At 44.6% G+C, this 23,630-nt stretch overlaps 1 protein-coding gene across 1 annotated transcript in view; it reads right to left on the minus strand.

The window, feature by feature from the left end:
• DOCK10 (dedicator of cytokinesis 10) overlaps positions 1-18,712 on the minus strand; it is a 141,868-nt gene extending 123,156 nt beyond the window's left edge. The window contains exon 1 of the mRNA XM_076340893.1: positions 18,486-18,712. Coding sequence (XP_076197008.1) covers positions 18,486-18,650 — 165 coding nt within the window. The 5' untranslated portion in view covers positions 18,651-18,712. The remainder of the gene's footprint in view (positions 1-18,485) is intronic.
• Positions 18,713-23,630: the final 4,918 nt, after the last annotated feature.

A 23,630-nucleotide genomic window follows, 5' to 3' on the forward strand; every position in this document is an offset into this window, starting at 1 on the left:
AATTCTGACATGAACGACAAACCTCTCATAACAAAACTTGCTTCATTTATAAACTAAGACCACCGCGATGACAGTGACACTACCGTTCAGGCAGTCTCTGCAGCGTAGACCAGTACTGAGAAGTTTGGCTGACAAACTCAACTCTTTACCACGTGGCAGAGCACAGATAAGATACCTGCACACCTCCCTTGAATGGCTTGTGGCATTTCCAGCACGTCAGAGTTCCTGGTAGAGCCACAGCAATAAAGTCGCTGAAGAAAAACCAGAGGATGCCACCCATGCTCAACACCCAGCCCTTGGAATAGAAACAGAAACAATTCTGCACTTAGCGACCATGACATTAGCACACGGCCAGCAGGCAGCTATCAGCTCGGGTATCGGTGAGAAGAAAAATTACGGTACCCTGGAGAGGGTTCACAAAGGGCTCCCTATCTTTTTTTATTTTTTTTTAATTATTTTTATTTTTTTTTTCTTTAAAAAACTTACTGCACATAGCCTTCCAGCCTTCTGTAGCCCATATTATGGATGTAGGGTGCAGAAGTCACAAAACTTGGAGACCTTGCTGGTACACGCAACTACTGAGGCCAACAACGAGGAGACTAGTTAATATCCCACAACACGCAGGCAGTGCCAGTAGATAAGCTATAATCAATACACACTGATGCTGCTTTTCATATATTCCTCAACCTGGTCTTCAACTTCTTCAATCCCCCAGCAAGCCCACCATCACTGTCTGTCACACCCCGAACGGCGCAGCAGGGCAACGCTGCTAGAAGTCAGATACGCATTTGGACAACGCAAGCCGTATCAGATATAATTTGCCATGCTTTCTTGCGGTCAGAGTGCTTGCTAGGAAATTGCTTGTAGCGGGTGGCAACACACTGCATGTGTTTTCAGATAGGACTGCCAAAAAAAAAAATCTACTAATGGGACTGAGAGACTAAAACTGAGGCGACAGTGACTGGACACCACACGGTCATCTTATCTGCATCTTCCAGGCCTCGGGAATAGCATGTGCTCTGTAGTGGTTTGTGAATGCATGTAAAAACTGCGCTTCCCAAAAGCTTCACGTTGGACAGGTAAAGCAGATTACTCCACTGGGACCAGAAAGAGATAGGTGTTTTTTACTAGCACCTACCAAAGAAGACGGAAAGCCCTAGTGACCTCCGTCCCAATCCCTTTGTCAAAGACTAAACATTCCCCTCCCCAACAGAAAAAAAAACCCACAAGCCAAACCAAGAAGAGATTGTCTTTTGGAATTAAACGCTCAGTATTGATCTGTGTTTTGAAAATGTCCTTTTTTTTTTTTAAAAAAAAAAAAAAGGGGGGGGGGTGGGAAATATAAAACCAAACCAATTTAAACAGAAAGGTAAAACAATTTAGTTCGGAAAAACTACACGTGAAGCAACCTTTTGCAAAGTCACTCTGGTATTGAATCGACTGGAAGCGAACGACATTGTTTTTTGAGAAATACGACTCCACCTATGGTCTAACAACTTCAGCTGAAACCTCAACCTTCGCATGCAAACACTCCATAACGTCCATCCAATAGCTGATGCCTGCGTTCTGCCTGCACATCCGTACAGCTAGCTCTGACCAGGCAAAGGGCCAGGAATCCGTCACGGTTAAAACAACAGCAGCACACAAGGTGAGCTCTCTAAGGCAGGGGGGGGACGGTGTCCCCGCATAAATACCCATGAAAAGCCCCTTGTATCTGTCAGAGCTCTTGCTAACAGGTCTTTCCAGACAACAGTCCCCCCCCATGTCAGTGACTCCACCTACGTCAATCCATTTCTTTTCTTGCACTGATCTCAGCTATTCCTTCCTCCATGCCTTCACCTTCACTTCGTGCCCCAGATATTAGAGCACTCATGCAGAACGAACGTGCGAGAGGCTGCTGTATTTCTTTGCCCCGTGTGAAAGGCTAAAACACACCCTCTAGTCGAACTGGCGGTGCCAGGAGCCGTCCGCAGGCTGCACTCGCCAGTCTCTTTGTGCTTTGCCAGAGCCGATACGATCCATCTGGGGCTGAAAGTATCCCCTGGGGGGGTGTGAGGAGAAGGCCCTGGGGAGGGCAAGTTTGGCAGCTCCCAACCTCATCTCACACATTGCACGCAAGGGCCCGTACAGCGCACGTATTTCATCACCTCAAAATGGTCCTGTAAGCACGCGCAAGAGCTTGCCGATAACGTCCACGCTCCAAAAGCCGCTTACTACCCCTTTGGTGATTTTACAGCTCCTAAAGAATGTCTTGCTGCTCTCCCGTTTGGGAAGCGGCAGTCCCTCCCTCTCCCACAGCCTGGGAACACCGCTCCACGTGCACGCACCTTGCCACTCTCTCCTTGCCACAGTGACGTTTATACCAGCTAACCCTCCAAGAAAATACTCGAAACAGCAGCATCATTTCAGCAGATTTCCGAGCTGGGAACCCAGCCGCACCTGGCATGAATATAATATATTCCCTTATATTCTCCCTATATATTCTCCCTAAATGGAGACCTGTTGACGCAACCCCAAAGACCTCCAGCTACGGCCGCACAGTATCACTTACAGAAAACCAGCATCGTGGATCTCATGCTTGCAACCGTTCCTCACCTGCCCTTTCAGCCCTCTGGAGATAGCAGCCACTGGGGGAGCAAGAAGAGAGGGGGTACTGTGCCGTGGTGCTACCAGCTGGTCCTCTTCGCAAGCGTGACAGTCCCTGTCGCGCAGCGGAGCGGCAGACTTGCATATAGCACAACCGAGCACATTATCCACGGGCTTTTGTTCCGGGTATCTTTGCACAGGTTGGATGGAAATAGGGCTATACTTATTCTCTTTAGCAAACAAAATGCTGCTTCTTACATCAGCAATCGGGTTGGAAGAATAAACTTTCCATTAGCAATGTTGTCCTGCTGATGTGTAGAAAGGCAAAATACGCAATTACTTTAATTTCTTCTTTAGTTTGATCCACTGGGAAATTTCAAACAAACATTACCCTTTTGTTTTCATCTACTTGGACTGGAAGCAGCCCTTGATAACAAAACACATAGTGATGAAGGGCCATAAAAGGCGATTAAATAATTTAATCATCTAAATTTACTATCTCCAGACATGTCGATGCTGCTGTGATTTTGGCTTCTGCTGCATGCTTTTCTGATTGTAATTCTAATACTTGCTATTCATGTCTGTGCTACGTTGCAGAAATGATTTTTCTTTTTCTTTACCAAGAAAAGCTCAGCTCAGACAACATCTGGCTTATAAAGAGAATCCACATTTTCACCCAATTTTCCAGCTGGAATAACTGAAGCTAAAGGAGGTCAGGCAACTCACTTCTTTACTCAAGGTCACAATCAACATCTACAATGCCATAATATTGATTTAAAATACCCTGGGATCCTCTTCGTTCGCTCCATATGTATGCAAGCTGACTGCACGACCATTATTGTGTTTGATATCACATACTTGTAACATATATTCAATGTTACAAATTCCTGTACACTCTCTTCTAGCGCCTGTGGGTATCTGAAGCAATTAAGAAAGCAACTGCATATAATAATTCCTTATCTGGATCCTATAACTGAAAGCTAAATAACGGCATTTTGGAAGAGAGAAAAAGCACACAAATTTCAAAAGCAGATAAGCAAGATTATTTTCTTCTTTTAGCAAAAAAGGAGTGAAACATAAAACCCTGCAAGTCTGATTTACATTAGTTAAGTTTGGTACGTGGAAAAGAGAGAAAGACAACCTGCATCCTTTTGACATTCCCCTTCTCTTACTGATCTCTTGGAACACAGAAAGCAAAACAGTGTAGTCTAATAGATAGTGCCAACATCTGACACGGTATTTCTTACTCTGACGTAACTTTCTGTACACCCAGAGAACTGTTTCACCTTTCCAGGCTTTGCTTTTCATTTCTTAATTAAAAACTGCAAATCCTAATTGAGACCTGTAACAAATGTGCAATCTTCAGTATTACCAAAATAAGAAGGTAAAAACCTCTAGGAAGATACCGCAGTGGCAGTGGTTAGGATCCCAGAATGAACCCTACAGTTTGTGAAAGCCTGTGTAGAGTTGTTAAAACTAAATATAACCCCAAACTTGGCGAAAAAGAAATATAATATAACCCATTAGTTCTACTCCTTCAGTTACCCCAACCTCACAGCAAGGAATATCCAGTGGTCTGCTGACAGACAAGGTACCGCGCATCAGCCGACTCACAATGCAGGTCCATGCACAGGGACCGTAACCTGCAACAAACGCAAAATAATTCACGGGAGCAGAGTCAATCAATGCGTAAGAGGCAAGACGATGTCAAGTACCATACTATTTCAGCAGCGGGCGAAGTACTGAATGTTGACCCGGATGCCACGCTAAATTCCAGTTTATGTAAGCATGGTCATACCGGGTAGGATGAAAGTTCATTTAACCCAGATTTCCGCACCTGTGAGAATCTACAGATGCTCAGGTGAAAGTACAGAAAAAGCCGTCAGTATAATAGTATTTCTCCTGAATACTCTTCCACTCATGCAGGTTCCCAGCCTGAGATGGCATCTGCGTATTTACTAGTTTTCAAAGACTTTTCTCTCTCATGAATTTTTCCAGTCATTCTTCAAATCTATGCAGACACTATGGATGCTAAACACTCCGTGGCAAGGAAATCCCCTTTTAATACTCATTCCATGATTTTTTTTTCCCTCCAAACTTGCCCGCCATTAATTTAATTTGATGATCCCTACTTCTCTTGTTGAGAGAAGAAACTGTAAGCAAAGCCTACGTGTCTCTGACCATTCTTGATTTTTATGACTCCCATCGTATCCCCTCATAGTTATTTTTCAGGCCAGTCCAGGCCCAGTCTTTGTCTACATACGTAGAAATGGACTAACTTTGCTGATCCTCCTCACCCTTCTCTGTGATTTTCCAATTACAGTAAGTTTGTTTTGAATTGTGAGAGGTATTAAAGCCCTCCCAAGAAGCCACTATGGAACTCTGCTATCCAAGGATAGATCAAAAAGCAAAATTTATTTATGATTTCTCAGTGAGCTGGAAAGCAGGACCAAACTATGTCATTCTTAACACAGTAAAGCTGCTCTAAGCGTCCAGGTCCCAGCCTCTGCAAGGCAGAAAGCTGAATCATAGTAATCCCTCTTCCGTTGCCTTCTCCAGATGCTTTTCTCCGATGGGATGAGTGTAAGCCAGTATTCCTGCCCTCGTGGTTCTCCCCACTCCCCCACCTTGCTCTTTGTATTCAACATGCAAAGACAAGCCCTTGCATCTTCTACTTTTGCCTTATCATCAAGCCTAAACTGGTCACTGACAACCTGACTCTGTACCAAGAGGGGTTTTTTTAATTGGGAAATTCAGTTTGTTTTTTTTTTAATTTGGAAATCCTGGAAAGTTGAGAAAATTCCCCCTTACTGTAGAAATAGCTGGAACATCCTGACTCTTATTTCTATTAAGCACCACTTGAGCTGGATAGAAAAGAATTGGTCAGGAAATCAGAAGCTAAGAGGTTAACTTCTGATTTCCTACAAATACACACTACAGCCAGGCATAAACAAGTGCCAGAAAAGGATGTGGATGGGAAATAAAGCAGAGTTTGCTGCAGTTCCTCCTCACTCAGCTCCTTGTTCTGCCTGAAACACTGCAGACACGGTCCGACTCAAGGAGCAAATCCTTTTGTGAAAATATTTCCAAGAAATACAGTTGTCTTTTGAATGCATTTTACAAATAGCAATGTTTAGCCACCAATTCAGATTCTTTTTGCAGGCTCATGTAACTTAAAATTGCCTTTGATTTCATTTAAAAAAGGAAAACTGGCAAGCACTTAGTATGTGCAAAAGCTTTTGGCAGCTTAAAAATACTGTGTAAAGAAACTTCTCAGTGGGAGCTGGTACAAATTTTATGTCAACTCATCTCTCAAACATTTCATTTGGGCAGGTCCTTTTTGGTGCATTCTTCAAGAACTGGCTTTTTTTTATATAGTGAAAACATTTCAGAATTACATTTTATCACCGATATTTACAGTTTCAATTAGATTCAGAGAAGTAAGGCAAAAACATATCGGTACAATTCCAGGCTTGGATTCACTTTTATCTTTCATATAAAAAACAGAATTAAGCACACGTTAGCAAACATTTCTATTATTTCCAATCAGTTCTTCAGTTCAAACCGTGTTCATGAGTTTTCTCTGTATTTCCATACATTCTGCTAAAATATTTTGTGTTTACGCAAGTGTTTGAGGAATGAGCATGTCACCTGTCAGAGCTGCTTGGTCGGAGGGTTTCTGAACGAAACCGGGTGACAGATGCACAAACACTCCAATCATGAGTCCTTCCCCAACCGATGTCTTTGCTACATTGCCAGCAGAAAGAAAATCAGGTGCTACAAGGGGCAAATGGTCATCACGAAGAATCAGATGCATCATGAACAAAAAAAAATATATTGTCTATCTTAAATATTGGAAAACGTATTCATTAAAAGTCTGCAAAGAAACAGTAAATGTTTCCTACTGGACGTACTGGATTCAAGGTTAGGATCGCTTGCCCTGTATCTTCCACCCATCTGCTGCTCACATTCATCTGAAGGATGTGTTGTGGAGCACATGTCTAACACCTGGGAGCGGACAGCCAACAAGGGACTTGGCTTCTTTCATAACAGGCCAGTTAAAAGATAAAAGGCAAGGTTGTAAGGCCAAAGAAACCGGACATTCCTGGCAACAAACAAGCTTTTAGATAACTGCTTAGATCACTGCACCTCCTGAAGGGCTGTGCCCTTGCTTAAAACCAAAGAGCTAACGGTGGTCAATAGCCGGAGGAACTCAAGCACTGCAAAAGCCAAAACAGAGTCACAGCCTGAATAAGCAAATGTAGGCACAAGTGCCAGCTGGCAGGTGGAGAGACCGAACGGGCAACTGGATGCTCTGTGCCTGGTTGCTTTTTCTAGGGAGCTCTAGGGAGATGAGAAAAGGCTCCTCAAGCACGTGGGAGAACGGGTTAAAGACAGGGAAAGAGCTAAGGCACTGAAAAGAAAGAAGTGCAGATCAGCTGTGTGAACCCTTTTTATTCTTTACCTTCAAGCCACAAGTATCCCAAAGTGAGAAAAAATAGGCCCAGTTCCAAGCTCCGTTTCCCCTAAGAACTTGTCCTCCTCTGTAATCCCATTAAGATCAGATCTCCTATAGAGATAGCTGCAATGCATGTTTGCACATAATTTACTAAGGGAAGAAACATCTCAAAAAGGACAGTGGAGCATCTGGTTCCAGGAATCTACATTGCACTAACTAATCTCTATACTGTTAAGGCTTACGCTCTGAAAGAGCCAATTTTAACACATAAGTCACAACCTGTGGAAAACATCAGGGTAACACCAAACCCTTAGTGAAACGACGAAGAAAGTTATGAGTGATTGGTGACATGAAGTTCAACTCCCAACGTCCTCGTTTCATAGCTAACCGCCGATTGATCCAGCAAGGCCACACACATTTTCCACTCTAACTTCACGATTTCTTTTTTTTTTGGAGAGAAACACGCAAGCAGCACAGAATTACACTTCTGATCCGTTTTACTGCATTAAGTCAAAAAATTTACTCTGCTGGATTTGCACACGTATAGCGGAGAACTGAATTTGACCGTCTCATCTTCAAGCAAGTATCAATCCTAATGAAAAGAAAACGAGCGCAGCAGTTGACAGATGGGAAGTGAGGAAAAACAAACACCAAAGGCACGAAGTGTTCAATTCAATTGGTTCCATACGCTGTATTCAGAGTGATCCCTGAGGCAGAAAGAAGTCTGACAAACATTACAATGGCTATTTTTCATCAAAACCACACACATAGAATCTATTATGTTTTAAGCTGACCACAAATTGGTAATAATTATTAACAGGCTGCAATTGTAGAAGTAAGATATTGCACACAAATTCTTTCTGTTTCGACAGAACATAACATTTTGTTCTGAAGAGGCACCAAATTAACAGGAGGAAAAAAAGTACTTTTTTTTTTTTTTATAATATGTATTTATTTACAGAGTTCCCCCGAGTTTAAAATAAGAGTCCTAGCAGAACTGAAATAATTGAGCCCCAGAACAACGAAGGAAGCAGTTTCTTTCCGACTGGCAATGTGTGCGCGTATGTACAGCTACCACACCTCGGCGTGGGAGACCGCGGTCCACGGTCTGAGCCAGCTGCAGCTGGACTAGACTTGGAATAGCGCCCCGAGATGATTATCAGACCCTTGCCACCCGAAACGTCCCGAAGTCTTCGTGTGACATGCTTTTTGGTGCTGAATCCTAACCCCATCTCCACCATGGTATTCCTCACTCCAATCACTAATTCAAGCTGGAAGCCTTAATTATTCAAGAAAGCGACTCAAAAGCTGTAAGACCAGGAACCGTTCCTGTATTTCCTAGACACTCCGTCTTCCTCCATCTTCCTTAGCTCCAAACACTCTGAAGTCACCGCGCCTGGTTCTGTATTCCTGAAACAACAGCACTGCAGTGAACAGGAGTTCAGTTACTTGAGTACTTTGGCTGCGAATTCATTTCTTGTTTCACTCACAAAAGCGGAGCTGCCAGTTAGTACTAGCTGACAGGCTCAAATATGCTGAAATGCTGCTTAGCCTCAGAAATGAAATGCCCTGTTTTGCCTTTACAAACCTTTCTTTGGTTAAGGGAACATCAAAACCATTCGCCTGTGTTTGTCCAGCTCCTCTTAAGCTACAGGAGGTATCGCAACCTGGAGCTAGTCTGTATTCACCCACACACTGGCAGTAGTCATCTAATAGTCATGAAGTGGTGATGCCTTCCGTCAAAACCTTGTATGATTCAGGAAATGTAATCTAGAAGTCAGAATCTCTTGAGAGTTTTTAGAAATCAGGTGGCAACCCCCCTGGGATGCAGCGAAAAAGATAAGATCACCAATGCTAGCCACACCAGGCTTTACAGCACGTGGTAATCACACTTTGGTTTACACTGTAGATGTACTCACAGTACCTACTCCTCAATTTATCTTTCTGCCGCAGCTGATGGAGGAACGGTTCAGCAGCTGCTATTAGGTGAAATGACTCCTGTTGCACTGTGCCACGTTACCCTGCTTTGCTGGCCAGAGGTTGCGGGAGAGGCTATGGAGCAACAAAGACTTTCCACATGCATTAAAACCACATGATTCTGATAGATGGAAGAGTATGAAGCGTGGAGATAAAGGCTCAGAGATATATCTCTTCGTCCCTCATGAGCAATGAAACTTTGCATAAGGCTTTTGCCTGAAATGTGCTGAACTGGAATTCTGATTTATTTACACTGGGTTTAGACCAAGTGTACTAAGATTACTGTTGTAAAGAAGAAACTCCATGGAAATGAGAAACATCAGGAACAGTTCTATCACACTGCTTTCAGATTTCCAATCCACCCAGGAGGGGAATGGATTGCATTTATCCTAAAGTCAAAGCAGAAGATGGTTTTCCACTTTGGGAAGGAAGGGGTGGAAGAAGGGCAAGGGAGGAGGGATTAACATCGGTAGGAGGAAGTATACACACTGTGAAGCAAAAACAAAGCTTTTGATAAGAACAAGGAGGGAGGAAAAAGCAGTATCAGAATATCTTGATGTGTCAACACAGAGCAGCGGTGGCTTGCCCTCAAAAATCAAATCTTACCGGTTTAACAGCAGTGTGCCTAATTAATTTCAGATGAGAAGAAATGGCATTTTCCACTTGGCTTCTCTCTTTCTCATCACTGAACTCTTCCTCTCTTACACACTGTCTTTGCCTCGACAGCTCTCCCTTCCCCCCTTTGCCTCTCCCAGCAGCTTTTACTTTGGCAGTACTTTCGGTTGGCCGGCGTTCTCGGAGGGCCCCGGGTTCTTTATTGCTCCCTTCCTCACTCATCATACCTCTTACAGGGCATAGTTGTTTCCAAGCTAAATCAATATCCCCATGTTTGTAGCCAAAGGCCTGAAATGGACTCTGGACTCAGCTACATGCATTTAAATCCGGATCAGCTCTACTCGGAGGATTCTGTACCTACAACAGCATGAAAAATAAAGCCCAGCCTGGCTCTCAGTGCTGCAGCCAGCGGTGAGTTAATGCCAGTGAGAGGCAAGGGCTGAGGACTGGCACCGATACCGTTTTCTGCAAGCATGAGTTTAATTTACTACTCCTTTGTACGCTTCTTGAACCAGCTGCAGCTCACCATACTCGGCAGAAGAGAACCAGTCTACCAGAGCCCGGGCCAAGGACAGTGCACACACATTAAGACGACAAGCGCTGCTGCCACCGCGCCGCTGCTCACCATCCCAGCCTGAGGCTCTCCAGCTGCCGCGTGCGGCGCAGGTCGGTGCTCCAGCTGCGGATGCCGGCAGGCACACGCTCGCTGGTAATGCAGTGCAAACACCTGAGGCGTGCATGAAGCATCGCAGGTGGATTTCTGCATCCTTCGGGCTCGTACAGACTGCCTGTGCTGCATCAACCCGCCTCCTGTGAGCTGTGGACGGCGATACCGCTAACGGAGACGTGCTCCTGTAATGGAGCTTGAGCAGCGTGGGACGACACCGCTTCTCAGCCAAGATATGGTAGCAGGCAGTATCGCTGCTTCCAGTCCATTCCTGTAGATATTAACTGTCAGCCTAACCCACGGATACAGCCTGCTCGGTACAGTGCCAGGAGCAGTCACGCATCCCATTACCAAAACCTCACTGTGGGAGGCAAAAGACCAAATTATTTGAACTGAGTTATGAGTCTGGAACTACTTGTGCAGCCCAAGATGCGCATAAAAAAACCAGAGAACATCTCTGAAAATAGACCTAGAGGCTGCTGATCACAAATACATATATATATACAAAAGTTTTATATTTCTGTCCAACACTACACTGTCTACTGACAGCATGAAACAAAATACCTCTACTAAATTCTGTGTTTCCGAACAAGAAAAACATTTCAAAGCATTTTCCTGAAGTTTCCAGAACTTCAAAGATACTATTGTGGTTATTTTAGATGGTTCATTCTGTGCCTAGCACTTGGCATTTAAATCTATGTTCATCTCTTTATTATTACCCAGAGTTTATCTTTTCCTTACAATTTATCCAAGTATTTAATACTGTGATAAACACAGGAAAGCAGACAAACATAAATGCAAGATCTGCAGTTACGCCTGATTTGGTGTATGAGGGCACCACACCATGTAAACAGCTTAAGGCTCCTACAACCATAGCTCACCCAATTCCAAAATCCCAGACCAGTCAGATCATTGGGATTTTTTTTCTTAACTCTCCTACGTTCCTCTGTAGGATTGGAATACTTGGACAAAGAAAGCACGGAGGAAGATCCAGAGGAGCGAAACGATCAAGGGAAACATGGAAAGCATGGCATTTGCTACAGCCCATCAGAGCTAGAGCCAAGCAGAACTGCAGACAGAGCATCGCAGACAAAACTGCGACAAATCAAGCGTGTGTGTGCATAGATTTGTCTATAAATGTGCTTATTACAGATGGCCAAAGCCTGAAAAACATGAAGGTTTGGGTTTTTTTTTCCTTTTTCTTGTGTGTGTTTGTTTCTCTCTTTGCCTTCTTGGCTTTAATCAAGTTACTTTGCCTTTCTATAGGTCAATTTTCTTCTCTCCCAAGAAGCATTTTGAATGTGCATCTTCAATTGTGATTTTTGTCAAATGCATAAAATCACAAAGCCTTCCTAAAGCACTCCCAAGGACTGCTGCTCACAAAGAATTTTCTGTGCCCCTTTAATTTATACCCTACACTTTCAGGTATGTGTTGCTTACAAATAAATAGCTTGCTTCTCTTTAAAAAAACAAAACAAAACAAAAACCCAACCTTTTATGTAGGAGGATGTTTTCATCACTTTCTTGTTTTGAGTCCACACTCTTCGTAAGCTGTCATAAGAATTTGGTTAACAGATTCATAATAATTTCATTCCACATACTGTCGTATTACACACGTTGCTGCAACACTAATAAGAAGTAAAAGCAGTATAAAACGTTGTTGCTCAGAGTACTAAGGTCAGATGGAGAAGATTTGCTCAGAGGAAGAAGGCTGGTTTTAACGCCATCTCTTTTTCAACCATATGCATACTTTAAATGTTACTGCAACACTCTGAAGTATGAAAACAGATCCACACCTTGGGCTCATTCTCCACTCTAAGAAACTATACCCAGAGCCATAGCTGCTGCCTGACCTGGTAAAAGCCAAAACCAAACCAAATGCCTTTCAGCACAGAACAAACACAGCTCTGAAGAAAAGAGATGGACACCGACCCTCCTATGCTGCTCTACTCATGACGGTGCCGAGCCCTGCTGACCCCACTGGAGCACACGCACCGAAGGGAAGAGGCTGGCCATCACTCTGCAGTTACCAGCAGGCCTGTGGAGCATTAGGCACAGAAGGCAAAGAATCATAGAATCGTTTAGGTTGGAAAAGACCTTTAAGATCATAGAGTCCAACCGTTAACCTAGCACTGCTAAGTCCACCACTAAACCATGTCCCTAAGCACCACATCTACACGTCTTTTAAATACCTCCAGGGATGGGGACTCGACCACTTCCCTGGGCAGCCTGTTCCGATACTTGACAACCCTTTCAGAGAAGAAATTTTTCCTCATGTCCAATCTAAACCTCCCCTGCCGCAACTTGAGGCCATTGCCTCTCGTCCTATCGCTTGTTACTTGGGAGAAGAGACCGACCCCCACCTCGCTACAACCTCCTTTCAGGTAGTTGTAGAGAGCGATGAGGTCTCCCCTCAGCCTCCTTTTCTCCAGGCTAAACAACCCCAGGTCCCTCAGCCGCTCCTCATGAGACTTGTTCTCCAGACCCCTCACCAGCCTCGTTGCCCTTCTCTGGACACGCTCCAGCACCTCGATGTCCTTCTTGTAGTGAGGGGCCCAAAACTGAACACAGGGTTCGAGGTGCGGCCTCACCAGGGCCGAGTACAGGGGCACGATCACTTCCCTGCTCCTGCTGGCCACACCATTTCTGATACAGGCCAGGATGCCATTGGCCTTCTTGGCCGCCTGGGCACACTGCCGGCTCATGTTCAGCCGGCTGTCGACCAACACCCCCAGGTCCTTTTCCACTGGGCAGCTTTCCAGCCACTCTTCCCCAAGCCAGTAGCACTGCATGGGGTTGTTGTGGCCGAAGTGCAGGACCCGGCACTTGGCCTTGTTGAACCTCATACAGTTGGCCTCGGCCCATCGATCCAGCCTGTCCAGGTCCCTCTGCAGAGCCTTCCTACCCTCGAGCAGATCAACACTCCCGCCCAACTTGGTGTCGTCTGCAAACTTACTGAGGGTGCACTCAATCCCCTCGTCTAGATCATTGATAAAGATATTGAACAGAACTGGCCCCAAAACTGAGCCCTGGGGAACACCGCTCGTGACCGGCCGCCAACTGGATTGAACTCCATTCACCACAACTCTCTGGGCCCGGCCGTCCAGCCAGTTTTTTACCCAGCGGAGAGTATGCCCATCCAAGCCATGAGCAGCCAGTTTCTCCAGGAGAATGCTGTGGGAAACGGTGTCAAAGGCTTTACTAAAGTCTAGGTAGACAACATCCACAGCCTTTCCCTCATCCACTAAGCGGGGCACCTTGTCAAGTAACAAGAACACACAAAGGTAACAAGAACAGTTGCAAAAATGGCTCTGAAATAGAACTGCATTTTGAGCATCGCCTACTACTTTTCCTCTTTACACTCTAAGGTTATTCATTTATTCAAACATAGGCCTGTTTCTGTTCCTGCTGAGGTCAAGTGCTGAAGTGGAAGTTGATTAAGGTCAAATAAAGCTACATATGTTTATTGTTGCTTAAAAATGCATTACACATTGAAGCTTCTGACTTGAGCTAAAATATATGAATATTTTGAATATTTCTTTTGTACTTTACAGCCCTGGGTAGTCTGGCTTTCCAAAGACAATCCCTCCTCCAAGACACTGGAGGAAGAGAACACCCTTCTCTTCCCAGAGCTGAGCCTCATGCCGACCTCCAAAAGCCGCTGCAAGTCCTCCCCGTTTGGGTACACACACATTCCCACCTACAAAAACAGTAAGTCAGAGACCTTGCAATTCTTAGACTTGCCATCTATTGATAGCACTTAGTATGCATATGGTACAAATTTTCAGTAGGTAAACGCATACAAATGAGGAAATGAGTGCACTGAATTATTTCAACTAGAAACATAAAATTAACACAGATCGTGCAACAAAACTTAAGGAACACAATTCTGGAGGTAAACTTCAGTATTAGATGAGGAAGAATTCTCAAAGCCATGCTTTTATTGTTTCTACTTCTTTTAGAAGACTAAAATTCCGTTTACAAACTAAGTGACCTGAGAAGCAGCTCGGGCAGCGCCCCAGCCCTGCCTGTATGCCAGAGCAGAGCAGCCATCCCGCATCTGTGCGACAGGGGAGGTTCTCTTACTTCTTCTGTAACTGGAAAGAGTAGAGAAAATCTCTGCAAGCTGTCTCTCTTCAGAGACGAAAAACCGAATAAAGAGAGTAGTGGTGTCACCTTGCTGTTGCTGTGTTCAGGCTAACACGTCCGTTCAAGTTACGGTATTTTATTCAAAATGCAAAACATTTTACCACGTTTTTGTGTAGCTGGTTCCCAAGGGCGGGGAGGGGTGGGGTGGTGGAGAGAAGAATCATATCCTCAAATATCACACTTTGCTCTTACCTTCCACACAAATCTCAGCTGCCACAGTTCATAATAAATCACATGAAAAAACAAAGAATGACCTACTAGATAAAGCTCAACTTCTTTTCAAGTCACAAGTTCCAAATGCAAAGCATCATCCTAAACGTTAGTGCCCCCACTCCAGACACCAAACAGTTCCACATAACCCCATGCACAAGATTTTCTTCCTTCAGGCGTCTTCCTCTTCTCCTTTTTCTTGCAGAAACAGCACATACAGTCATTTGCATTCACTCTGCATAGGGTTTTAATATCTCAAACCTCGGCATCTCATGGACTTATTTTGAAAACCAGCTCTTACAGACATACTCTTAAAGGTACAGAAAACAACAAGATGGCCTATTAAATGCAGAGTCACCGAACACATTGATTCAACTTGTACATCTAGTTAGAGGTTGTTTGGATACTTATTTTGCAAGTCTCTGGCAACCCCCAGGGTTGTGTCCGAGGGAAGATGACACACAATAGCCATTGACAAAGAATTTCCAGTTTTGTCTTTCTGACATCTCTCCCTGCTCTGTGGATCCAGCCAAGATCTAAAACCGATTATTAATCTGTCTTGCCCAAGGATAAAACCAGATTTCTAAACTAACAAACTGAAGAGGAAAAAAAAATTCTGTGAATAAAAGACATCAATCTTCACTTTCTGCAAGGACCAGGATGCTAGAAATACCCACTGTGATGCCTAAAGGTTTCATACAGTGATTAGTAGGTGGCCATTAAGCAATAGCTGGAGGCTGTACTTGGGCCTTCTCCCTTTCTTTTCTCGTGGAGTGCACCCACAGCATCTCCCGCTTGGAGTGCCACTGGCAAAGGCACAATTCCTGAAGAATATCCTACGAGGATGTTCCCCTTCAGGGATTAACAAAGGAAAATGGGGCACATCTATAGAGCTGTACAGTTACTGGAAGTATTTTAGGGTAGACTGCTGTTCTCTCAGCAATGCCTCAGCATTGCTTTCCATATCAAGGCAACACTGAGATTTTACTTTTGCTTCCCACGGGACAGGCAAACTTGCAAGAAGACGCAGCAGAGCCTGGGGACTTAAAAAAGCCGTTCAAAAAGAAGGCATAGTTTATCTCCTGGAATCAATACCAAATACTAACACTCTCGGTAGGGAGCATATAGCCAGTGGCACACAAGCTACAAAGAGGAGGACCATTTCATCTGAAGGCATGAAAAGATAAAATGCCAGATCTCCAGCTGACAGGAGCCCACAGCCTCTGGAGATCGCACCCAGGCATGCCAGTATATTTCAGATATTCTGCATTCTGGGGTTTCCTCGCCTCTCTTCTTTGGGCACCCCAATCACTCACTGCCCTCGGACATGAAAACTCAGTTATCTCGTTGGGATCAGTTTAGCTCCTGGCATCTGCACAATGTGCATAATGACATTGTGAACTAAACACTCTTGCTTGTCTACATAGTTGTCTCCACTGTATTATCCAGACATAAACTTCAATGATCTACAACAGACCAAGGGGAAAAAATATAACCTGTTAGGACCATAACACATGTTTTATAAGGTTCAGTAGCCTCCAGTCCTCTTTATCATGCTGCTCTTTTAAGCAACATGAATTCTGGTGGAAACAGGACCATCCATTTCTGTCGCAGAAGTGCTCTGAAGCAGCGCTTTCTTCTCAACTCACCAGGTCTCCACATCATTACTAAGCCTAATTGCAAAGCTCCATGGCAAATTATTTTAGATAGTTACATAATTATCTGCTTCTAAATGAAAAGGCACAGTAATAATACACATCCAGAAAGAAAGACAGACGTGCAAGGGAAGACCATTTTCCCCGAGTCATCCCCTACCCAGCAGCTTTCCTCTGAAGCGCCTGCCTGCACCTACACCAGCCTCGTGACAGGGCTGAACCGCTCATCCTCCTCTTCTCAAAGGGACCGAGGGGGAGAAAACGACCCCACAGATGTCGTGGGGAAGGGCAGCCTTTTGACAGGACAAACACCAGTGCATTAACTGTTGCTGTAGAGAACATAAAGCCCCTGTTACTACAATGGGTGGATGTGCTTGAGACCAGGAGGGGATCCCTGAAAGCCCACATCCAGCAGCGGGTAACAGACCGTCTGACCAGCGCGCCTCTCCTTTGGGTATCCCCAGCTCCGCAGGGTGGTGGACAGCTTCCACGGCTCCCTCCACGCCGCGGTAAAGCCTCACTTCTTTGAGAGCCCAGGGACCTTTGCCGTACCTCTCGGAGCCCCACTCTCCCAGGATTTACCGCACAAAGAACTGCAACTCAAGCTGCTGATAACTGCATCGGGGTATGGGGAGGCTGGTACATTGTTTGCTGCCACAGCACCCAAGACTACCCTTTTCTTCCAAGGACTGAAGCAAGTTGCGCAGATGATCCGTACTCGGACATGCTGCAATTTCTTCCAGACCTTTCTCACTTCATTATGCTTGAAATTACTACCAGGAAGGAGACAGTTATTTGTTTAAATGCTGATGAGGTCCTTTATTTAACCGTTAAGTGGAGAGGGGAAAAAAAAAAAAAAGAAAAAAAAAAGAGTTTGTTTTATCGATACTGGATTTTAAAGCAAAAGAAGCTTAAACATCAGCTTCGCGAAGATGAAATCCATCCCCTTCCTCCTTATGACCATTAGCCTCCCCCCATGCACAGGATAATATCCTCAGCTGATACACAGAGCACCGCTTGGACTGGGTCCTAGCTACTACAGTTGCCATGACTGCACCACACACCTCTCCACGGGCAGCAATGCTCTATTCAAACCACTGCTAGATCTCATGACAGCTATCACATTCTCTAATGGTACCATCACCCATTTATAACTAAGTTAGTGCCCTGTGTGATACAGTGGGGTATCAGGGGGATGCACTTTGGACTTCATCATAACATACTTTATATAAAAAACAAAACAAAACAATCTCTACCACTCAAATGATATACACGAGTGCCCTGACAAACTGGCAAAAATCCTATTTGCAGCGTCTCGGTAATGTTTTTATCAAGTGGGAGCCACACAGTACCAAATCATTGCCACCTCAGACCCAAACCACTCCAGGGTTCTGGAAACGCTCACCGTACGTGTATTTGGCAAGGAAGAGCAGTAACTAAGCAGTAAGTGTATTCCTCATTCTGAAACAGTGATTTATAATGAGGAACAAGCCCGTCACTTATTCCTAATAAACCTATAGTGCTTATTATAGTCCCACCACAAAATAAAAATAATCCAATTTAATTCAGAAAGAAAATGACTCTCGAAGACCGAGAGCCTTTCAAGCCCCCCTTCGTTAAAGAACGGAGGCAACTCACTAAACCGGAAAGCAGTGATCCAGCAAACATTTTACTGCTGCAAACAGTTTGCAGCAAAGATAGATGGGAGTTTATTTGCATATAACTCGATATAAATTCCAACTGCATCCTGGGTGAAAGCAAAGGCTTTTTGTTTGGCTTTTGGGTTTGTTTTTATGATGAACAGACTTAGTAAACATTTCCTAAGCTGTCTGCTGTTTGGAATTCCAAGTCTGAAATAAAATATAACCACGCTACCGGCTCCAGTGCTGCCTATCTCGCAAATAGCAACAAAACCCACCAACAATGAAACAACAGAACCTTTACCTTATATAGAGCTTATGTGTAGCTCACAGCTTCACCTATAAAGTAACATTTCAGCTCTGTTTGACTACAGAGACAGCAAATCTACCAGCACAACTAACCTACAGTGACAAATAGCCTGTCAATGCTCTTTCTCTACGGATACATATTAAAGGAAGAAAATAATCACGTAACATCTGTAACAATAATTCTGTCACCTCCCTTTGCCGATTAAAGTATACCGTACCATTATGATGAGAGTCCTGGGTCTGCTCATTTCATCATCGCTATCCAGTGGCAGAATTTCATGTGACGACTCCTCCCGTCGTCGTCGCCTGCAGATATGTGGACAGTTCCTCTGTACCACAGAACGAAAGGCTTGGAGCAGAACAATGCTGGCAGCACAACCCATATCTGCATCCTGAAGCCTACAAAATAACTTCTATGTTTATGCTATGTTTGAAAAACAGTGGCTCCTTGTCCCTGAAAACAGCCTACAGTGCAGCTGCAGCCAGCTCGCTCTCCAATCGCTTCCTTGAGCTCTGATCATCTGATCACAACCAAATAGCTTGGATGCAGATAGAGGAAAGATTTGATCCACTGAAACTGAAACACACGCAATATTACGATGCTTTTTTCTCTCTCCCTCCCTCTCTGCTTCTGAATTCACATGAGAAAATGCGCTCCCTCCCTTGTACAATCAGCCGCCTCCTCTGATTCCAGTTTCATGGAACTGAAAGTATTAAAATTCCTAGTTCAAAAGAGCCGGCTGTTCATTAAACACACACGCGCGCACACACACACACAGAGGCATCCACAACAACTGGCAGGATCAGTTTAAATACCTTTTTAAAAAAGTCATATGTAGCAAAATAGCAAACATCTGGAAAGTTATTAGCTCTCATTATCAGCACTGCTGTTTTTAAAATACTTTGCCTTAGGGTGTTTTGCCACAAAAAGAGAGACATATTTAAGCTCACTGAGGGATTTGGGCTGTAATCTTTTCACTTCTTGCAATTTTCTGAAGCACAGCAAGCTCATTTGATTTGTAAATGTAACAAGTGGTAAAAAACCCGCAAAAATCTGGACTGCTTCATCCAGCTCATGCTAAAAGAGCCGTGGCTCAATGAGAAACAGCAGTGTGCAGCTCTGAAACGTCCTTTCAATAGCGTAGTTGTTGTGTGCTCCCACACATGCGTGCCTTCTGCAGAGTTAATACATTTTTACATCTACATAGGAGGCTCGTGTTGAGAAGGGTCTCTGCTGCCAGGGTCTCACACTGAACCAAACACCGACGACCTTCCAAGGAGGGCAAGAGGAAAGCGTTTTAGCATTTTATCAATCGGGATCCAGGCAGGGAGAAGCAGCTGCCGGCAGCCAGCAGTAACAACTTGCCTTTCTGGCTCCTGCCCGACAAGTCATTCAAAAAGCAGGCAGGGATGCTTAGCAATCACGTGACTGACCTGGAAACACAGCAAGCGCTAATGGTAGACGGTGTAAGATAACAGCGCTTGAGAGGAAGTTAGCGCTAAAAATATCTACAGAAAATGCATTTCTCTTACACAGTAGGAGAACTAAAGATTTCCAGTAGGGTTTCCAGAGAAGCTGCTTTTAAGTTAATATGTGTAACCTTATTATGTGTGCACCCAAAACCGTGTTTACCTTGCACTGAAAGGCTCTGATTTCTAATGAAGGCCGTGAGAGTTTTGTCATCAGTCCCCGTGGGGGCACAAGCGACCTTATAACGTCTGTTAACGCGATCATTGTAAATAATACTCCTCCTCACAATCTCAATCAGGAATTGCACTGAAACCATTCCGTGGAAATACTTTCTTCTGGGCTTGATTAGGGTTTAATTGCTCAGCAATCTGGCAAAAGACATCATCATTTTAATGAAAGCATTTGCCAGAAAAGCTAAATCCTTTAAATTTGTCCTTTAAAAACAACAAACCCATTGCCATTATTTCTTGCCTTTGTTTGTTTAGAGTAAGCTGCTTTGAGTGCATATGGAAAATAGTTGGCAGCACCGGCAGGCACTGCACAAACTCACCCACAGCTCTGCCAATGCACCTACCCGGCTCTTCCCCCTTGGATCTCACCGGGCACAGACTTCACGCGCTTATGGGACGCGCCTGCCTATCCACCGGCATACCCTACGGGGGGGGGGGCTCACATCATGCCTATTAGTTTGACTTTTCTAATGCTTTTACAAGAGCGCAGTGGCACAGCTGGGTAATTCCTGCAGCAAATCACCAATCCTGCCTGCTGTTGCTGCTACTGTTTACGTTCTCATCAGTCCCCTGCCTGCTCCAGAACTGCGACTGACACCCCGGCCACACAAAAGATGCACTTGGCAGCTGGGAGACCTACATTCCTACTCTTAATTCCAGCAGCAGCAATACGGGCCTGGATAACGTCTGTTGCTGGCTGTTATGGCAACTGCTCTGCTACCTTGGGGGCTGCTAAGGCATCTCCTGTCTGTCTGCGTGGCATCTTCTTTTATTCACCAGTGTTCAGCTGGGAGAGCTGGCAGGGATTTTTATGAAATTTGGGTTTCCATAGCACAGCCCAACACTGTCGCACATGCGCGCGTGCGTGCCACACATACGTGGAATAGCACCCTAGGGCTTGACCCAAAGCGTTGCTTCGCTCTCAGTGAAGAATCCCATTCATTTCAGTGGTCTTTGGATCAAACTATTCTCTGCCAGGGTCCCAAGTGACTTCATTACAATTATCCGTGGATTAAGCTATTATTAGATACAAGCAGGAATGACATAATCTTGGCATTTCATCTCTTAGGAGAAAAAAAATGACAATTAGTCCGAAAACAAGTAAACTGACAAGCCTAAAGCCAGCTAAAAGTAGCCTCCAGGCCTTGATCAAAATTCGAGAACTGAAAAAATGGCTAATGCACAGGGGAGAAGAAACCACTGAAGAGCTAAAAAAACCCTTCTGTTTTAAGGAAATCTCACAGAAGCACGAGCTATCATTGGAAAGGAAACCTCCCAGCCCATTAAAAATGCCTGGACACACTCGCAGTATCAACGGCTTTGTTTTTCAAATGTAGGGGTCTCATTAGCAGACATTATGCTTGTACACCAACTATCAACAGTGTTCGTTACTCTTACAGGGAAGCACCAAGCACTATTTTGAGTTAATTAGCACTTTAATCCAGAAGCTGAATTCAGTGAAACCCCCTGGGAAGCAAAATATTCCTTTGTGCAAGCAACTCCTTAATTCCCCATTACGAAGACGTTGGCAACAATGCTGGGCTAAGGAATATCCACGCTGGAAGCCATCCCCTGCCCACTCTCACTCCATTTTTAAACACCACTCATTTCAGCTATGAAATGCTGAAGTAGCTAAGTAGCCAGGTAACACCAGCATGATGGTTTACAGGAGCAGGCTAGGAAGCAGACCACTAAAGGCACCCCAATGGAAAAAAAAATAGTAAAAAAAAAAAAAGGGGAGAGGCAAGACAGTTGTTTTAACCCAGACGACTCCAGTGACCCAGTCCTTGGCAACTCCAAGGGCTGGGTCTGTGCAGCAGCAAAGCTGTGCAAGAGCAGAAGTGGGTCACGCTTGCCATGTCTTATTAAGTCTGTGATAAGAAAGCAGAGTTCAAAGGCATCTGGATCCTCGAGCTAACAGTTATCCGTCATCCAGCCTCAGCTTCCACATGAAGGAGATGCCAGCTCTGCAGATGGGCAGCCAGGGCCCGAAGAGGTACGCTGTCTCTGTTTAGACCTCTGCAGGAGGTCTGCAGCAGAGAATAAACCCCTCGTCTTCCAAGAGGGTTACTCCTCTTCCGCAATATTCCCGCATTTCTGTTTCTGCAGGCTGCAAGACTTTCTAAAGATGCTACCAAACATTTTCTAACACTCCTATTTCATACCTCTTTAGCACACCACATCAAAAGTTCATGTTTCCTTCCCACAAGCTTTCTTTATTCCGTTCATTTTCCTTCCGCTTTGTGTCATTTGAATTCAAGTCATCTGAATAAACAGGATATAACCTATCGGTGTGCCGGTCTTCAGCCGAGGGCTTTAAACAGGAAGATAGAAAGGCAGCTCTCAGAGGGGATCCTTTAGTGAGAGGATGACTTTCCAAATGAAACACTGACCCTTCCTTCCAAGCCCAGAGGAGGCTGCATTCTCCTCAGGCAAGGAGGACAGCTGCAGTTTAGAAGAACCCTTTGCCCACACCTGCTCAGCTGTCAAGATGGCATGCGCAATTTTATTTTTTTTTTTAATATTCCTCAGAAAACAAGCCCTCCTCTCCAAGATGTGTTTGCATGACGTGCATTGAGAAGTTACAGAGAAGCTCCTGAAGTGTGAAGACCCTAAAGCAGCAATGACAGGTGACTGCAGGAGCCATCCACAAAAACAGGAACGCCTCTGATAACTGCTTACGACAGTCCGTTCAGTCTGGCCCACAAAAACCCCAAACCATTAACAGGAACTCAAGGCAGCATAACTACAAATAACAGAAACGGCGTTGTTACAGATGATAATGCTCATGCCACCATTACGACTTACCAACGGATGCCCGAGTATCCAGCTGAGCAAGGTACTCGCTGGTGTGAAGCGGGTTTACAACACAAAGCTACTGTCACAGAGAGCAATTTGTTGGCACTCTGAAGCCGAGTCACAGGACCATTTACCCTAAGCTCAAAGTCGTTAATTAACTGGCAAAACAATGTTCATTCACTGAAAATCCTTCGTCAGAGATAGTGCAAAAATTTGCCGGGGGAGCTATTGACCTCGCAGAGCTCAATTAGAAACAGCTTGGGACGGTTCTAGTCCAGGTGATGTACTGGTGCACAGCGACATGCACAGCACTCGGCTCAGCACACCTGAGCCCTTCTGGAGTCAGACTCCCCTGCAAGCCCCGACCATTTTAAAGCATGAATTGTTCTCTTGGGAAGGGTAGAGCGAGTCTTTCAGTTTTTCAAGGCTACCCTGCACGAGTTACTGTTCCACATACATCATCCTGGTACAGATGACGAGCAGCTCCCAACAACACATAAGCAACGTGGCCAGTGGCTGTCACTCACAGCTCCACACATAGACCCCCAGCTATAGAAAAACTTCTGTAAAGGTCTAGCCTATACAAGTAGCAGGCAAGCATCTGAAGCAAGATACAACAAAATTACGGTCTCTACCTTGATGCAGATGAGGATCACTCACATTTTGGTGAGCTACTGTGTCATCTCTCGGCACCTTATAATTTATCACTCACATCACTCTTCCAAAACAAAAAGAACTGATAGACATTATCTTCTTAGCAAAGGGATTTTTCCTCAGAGACATCAAAGGTCCTTGTCTCCAATACTTGTTTTCATAAAGGCTTGGAGGCATTTGCAAGGAAAGCAGAGGGGGAAAAAAACATA

This window comes from Aptenodytes patagonicus, chromosome 6 (genome assembly GCF_965638725.1).
Source record: "Aptenodytes patagonicus chromosome 6, bAptPat1.pri.cur, whole genome shotgun sequence".
In the NCBI taxonomy this organism is placed as follows: Eukaryota; Metazoa; Chordata; class Aves; order Sphenisciformes; family Spheniscidae; genus Aptenodytes; species Aptenodytes patagonicus.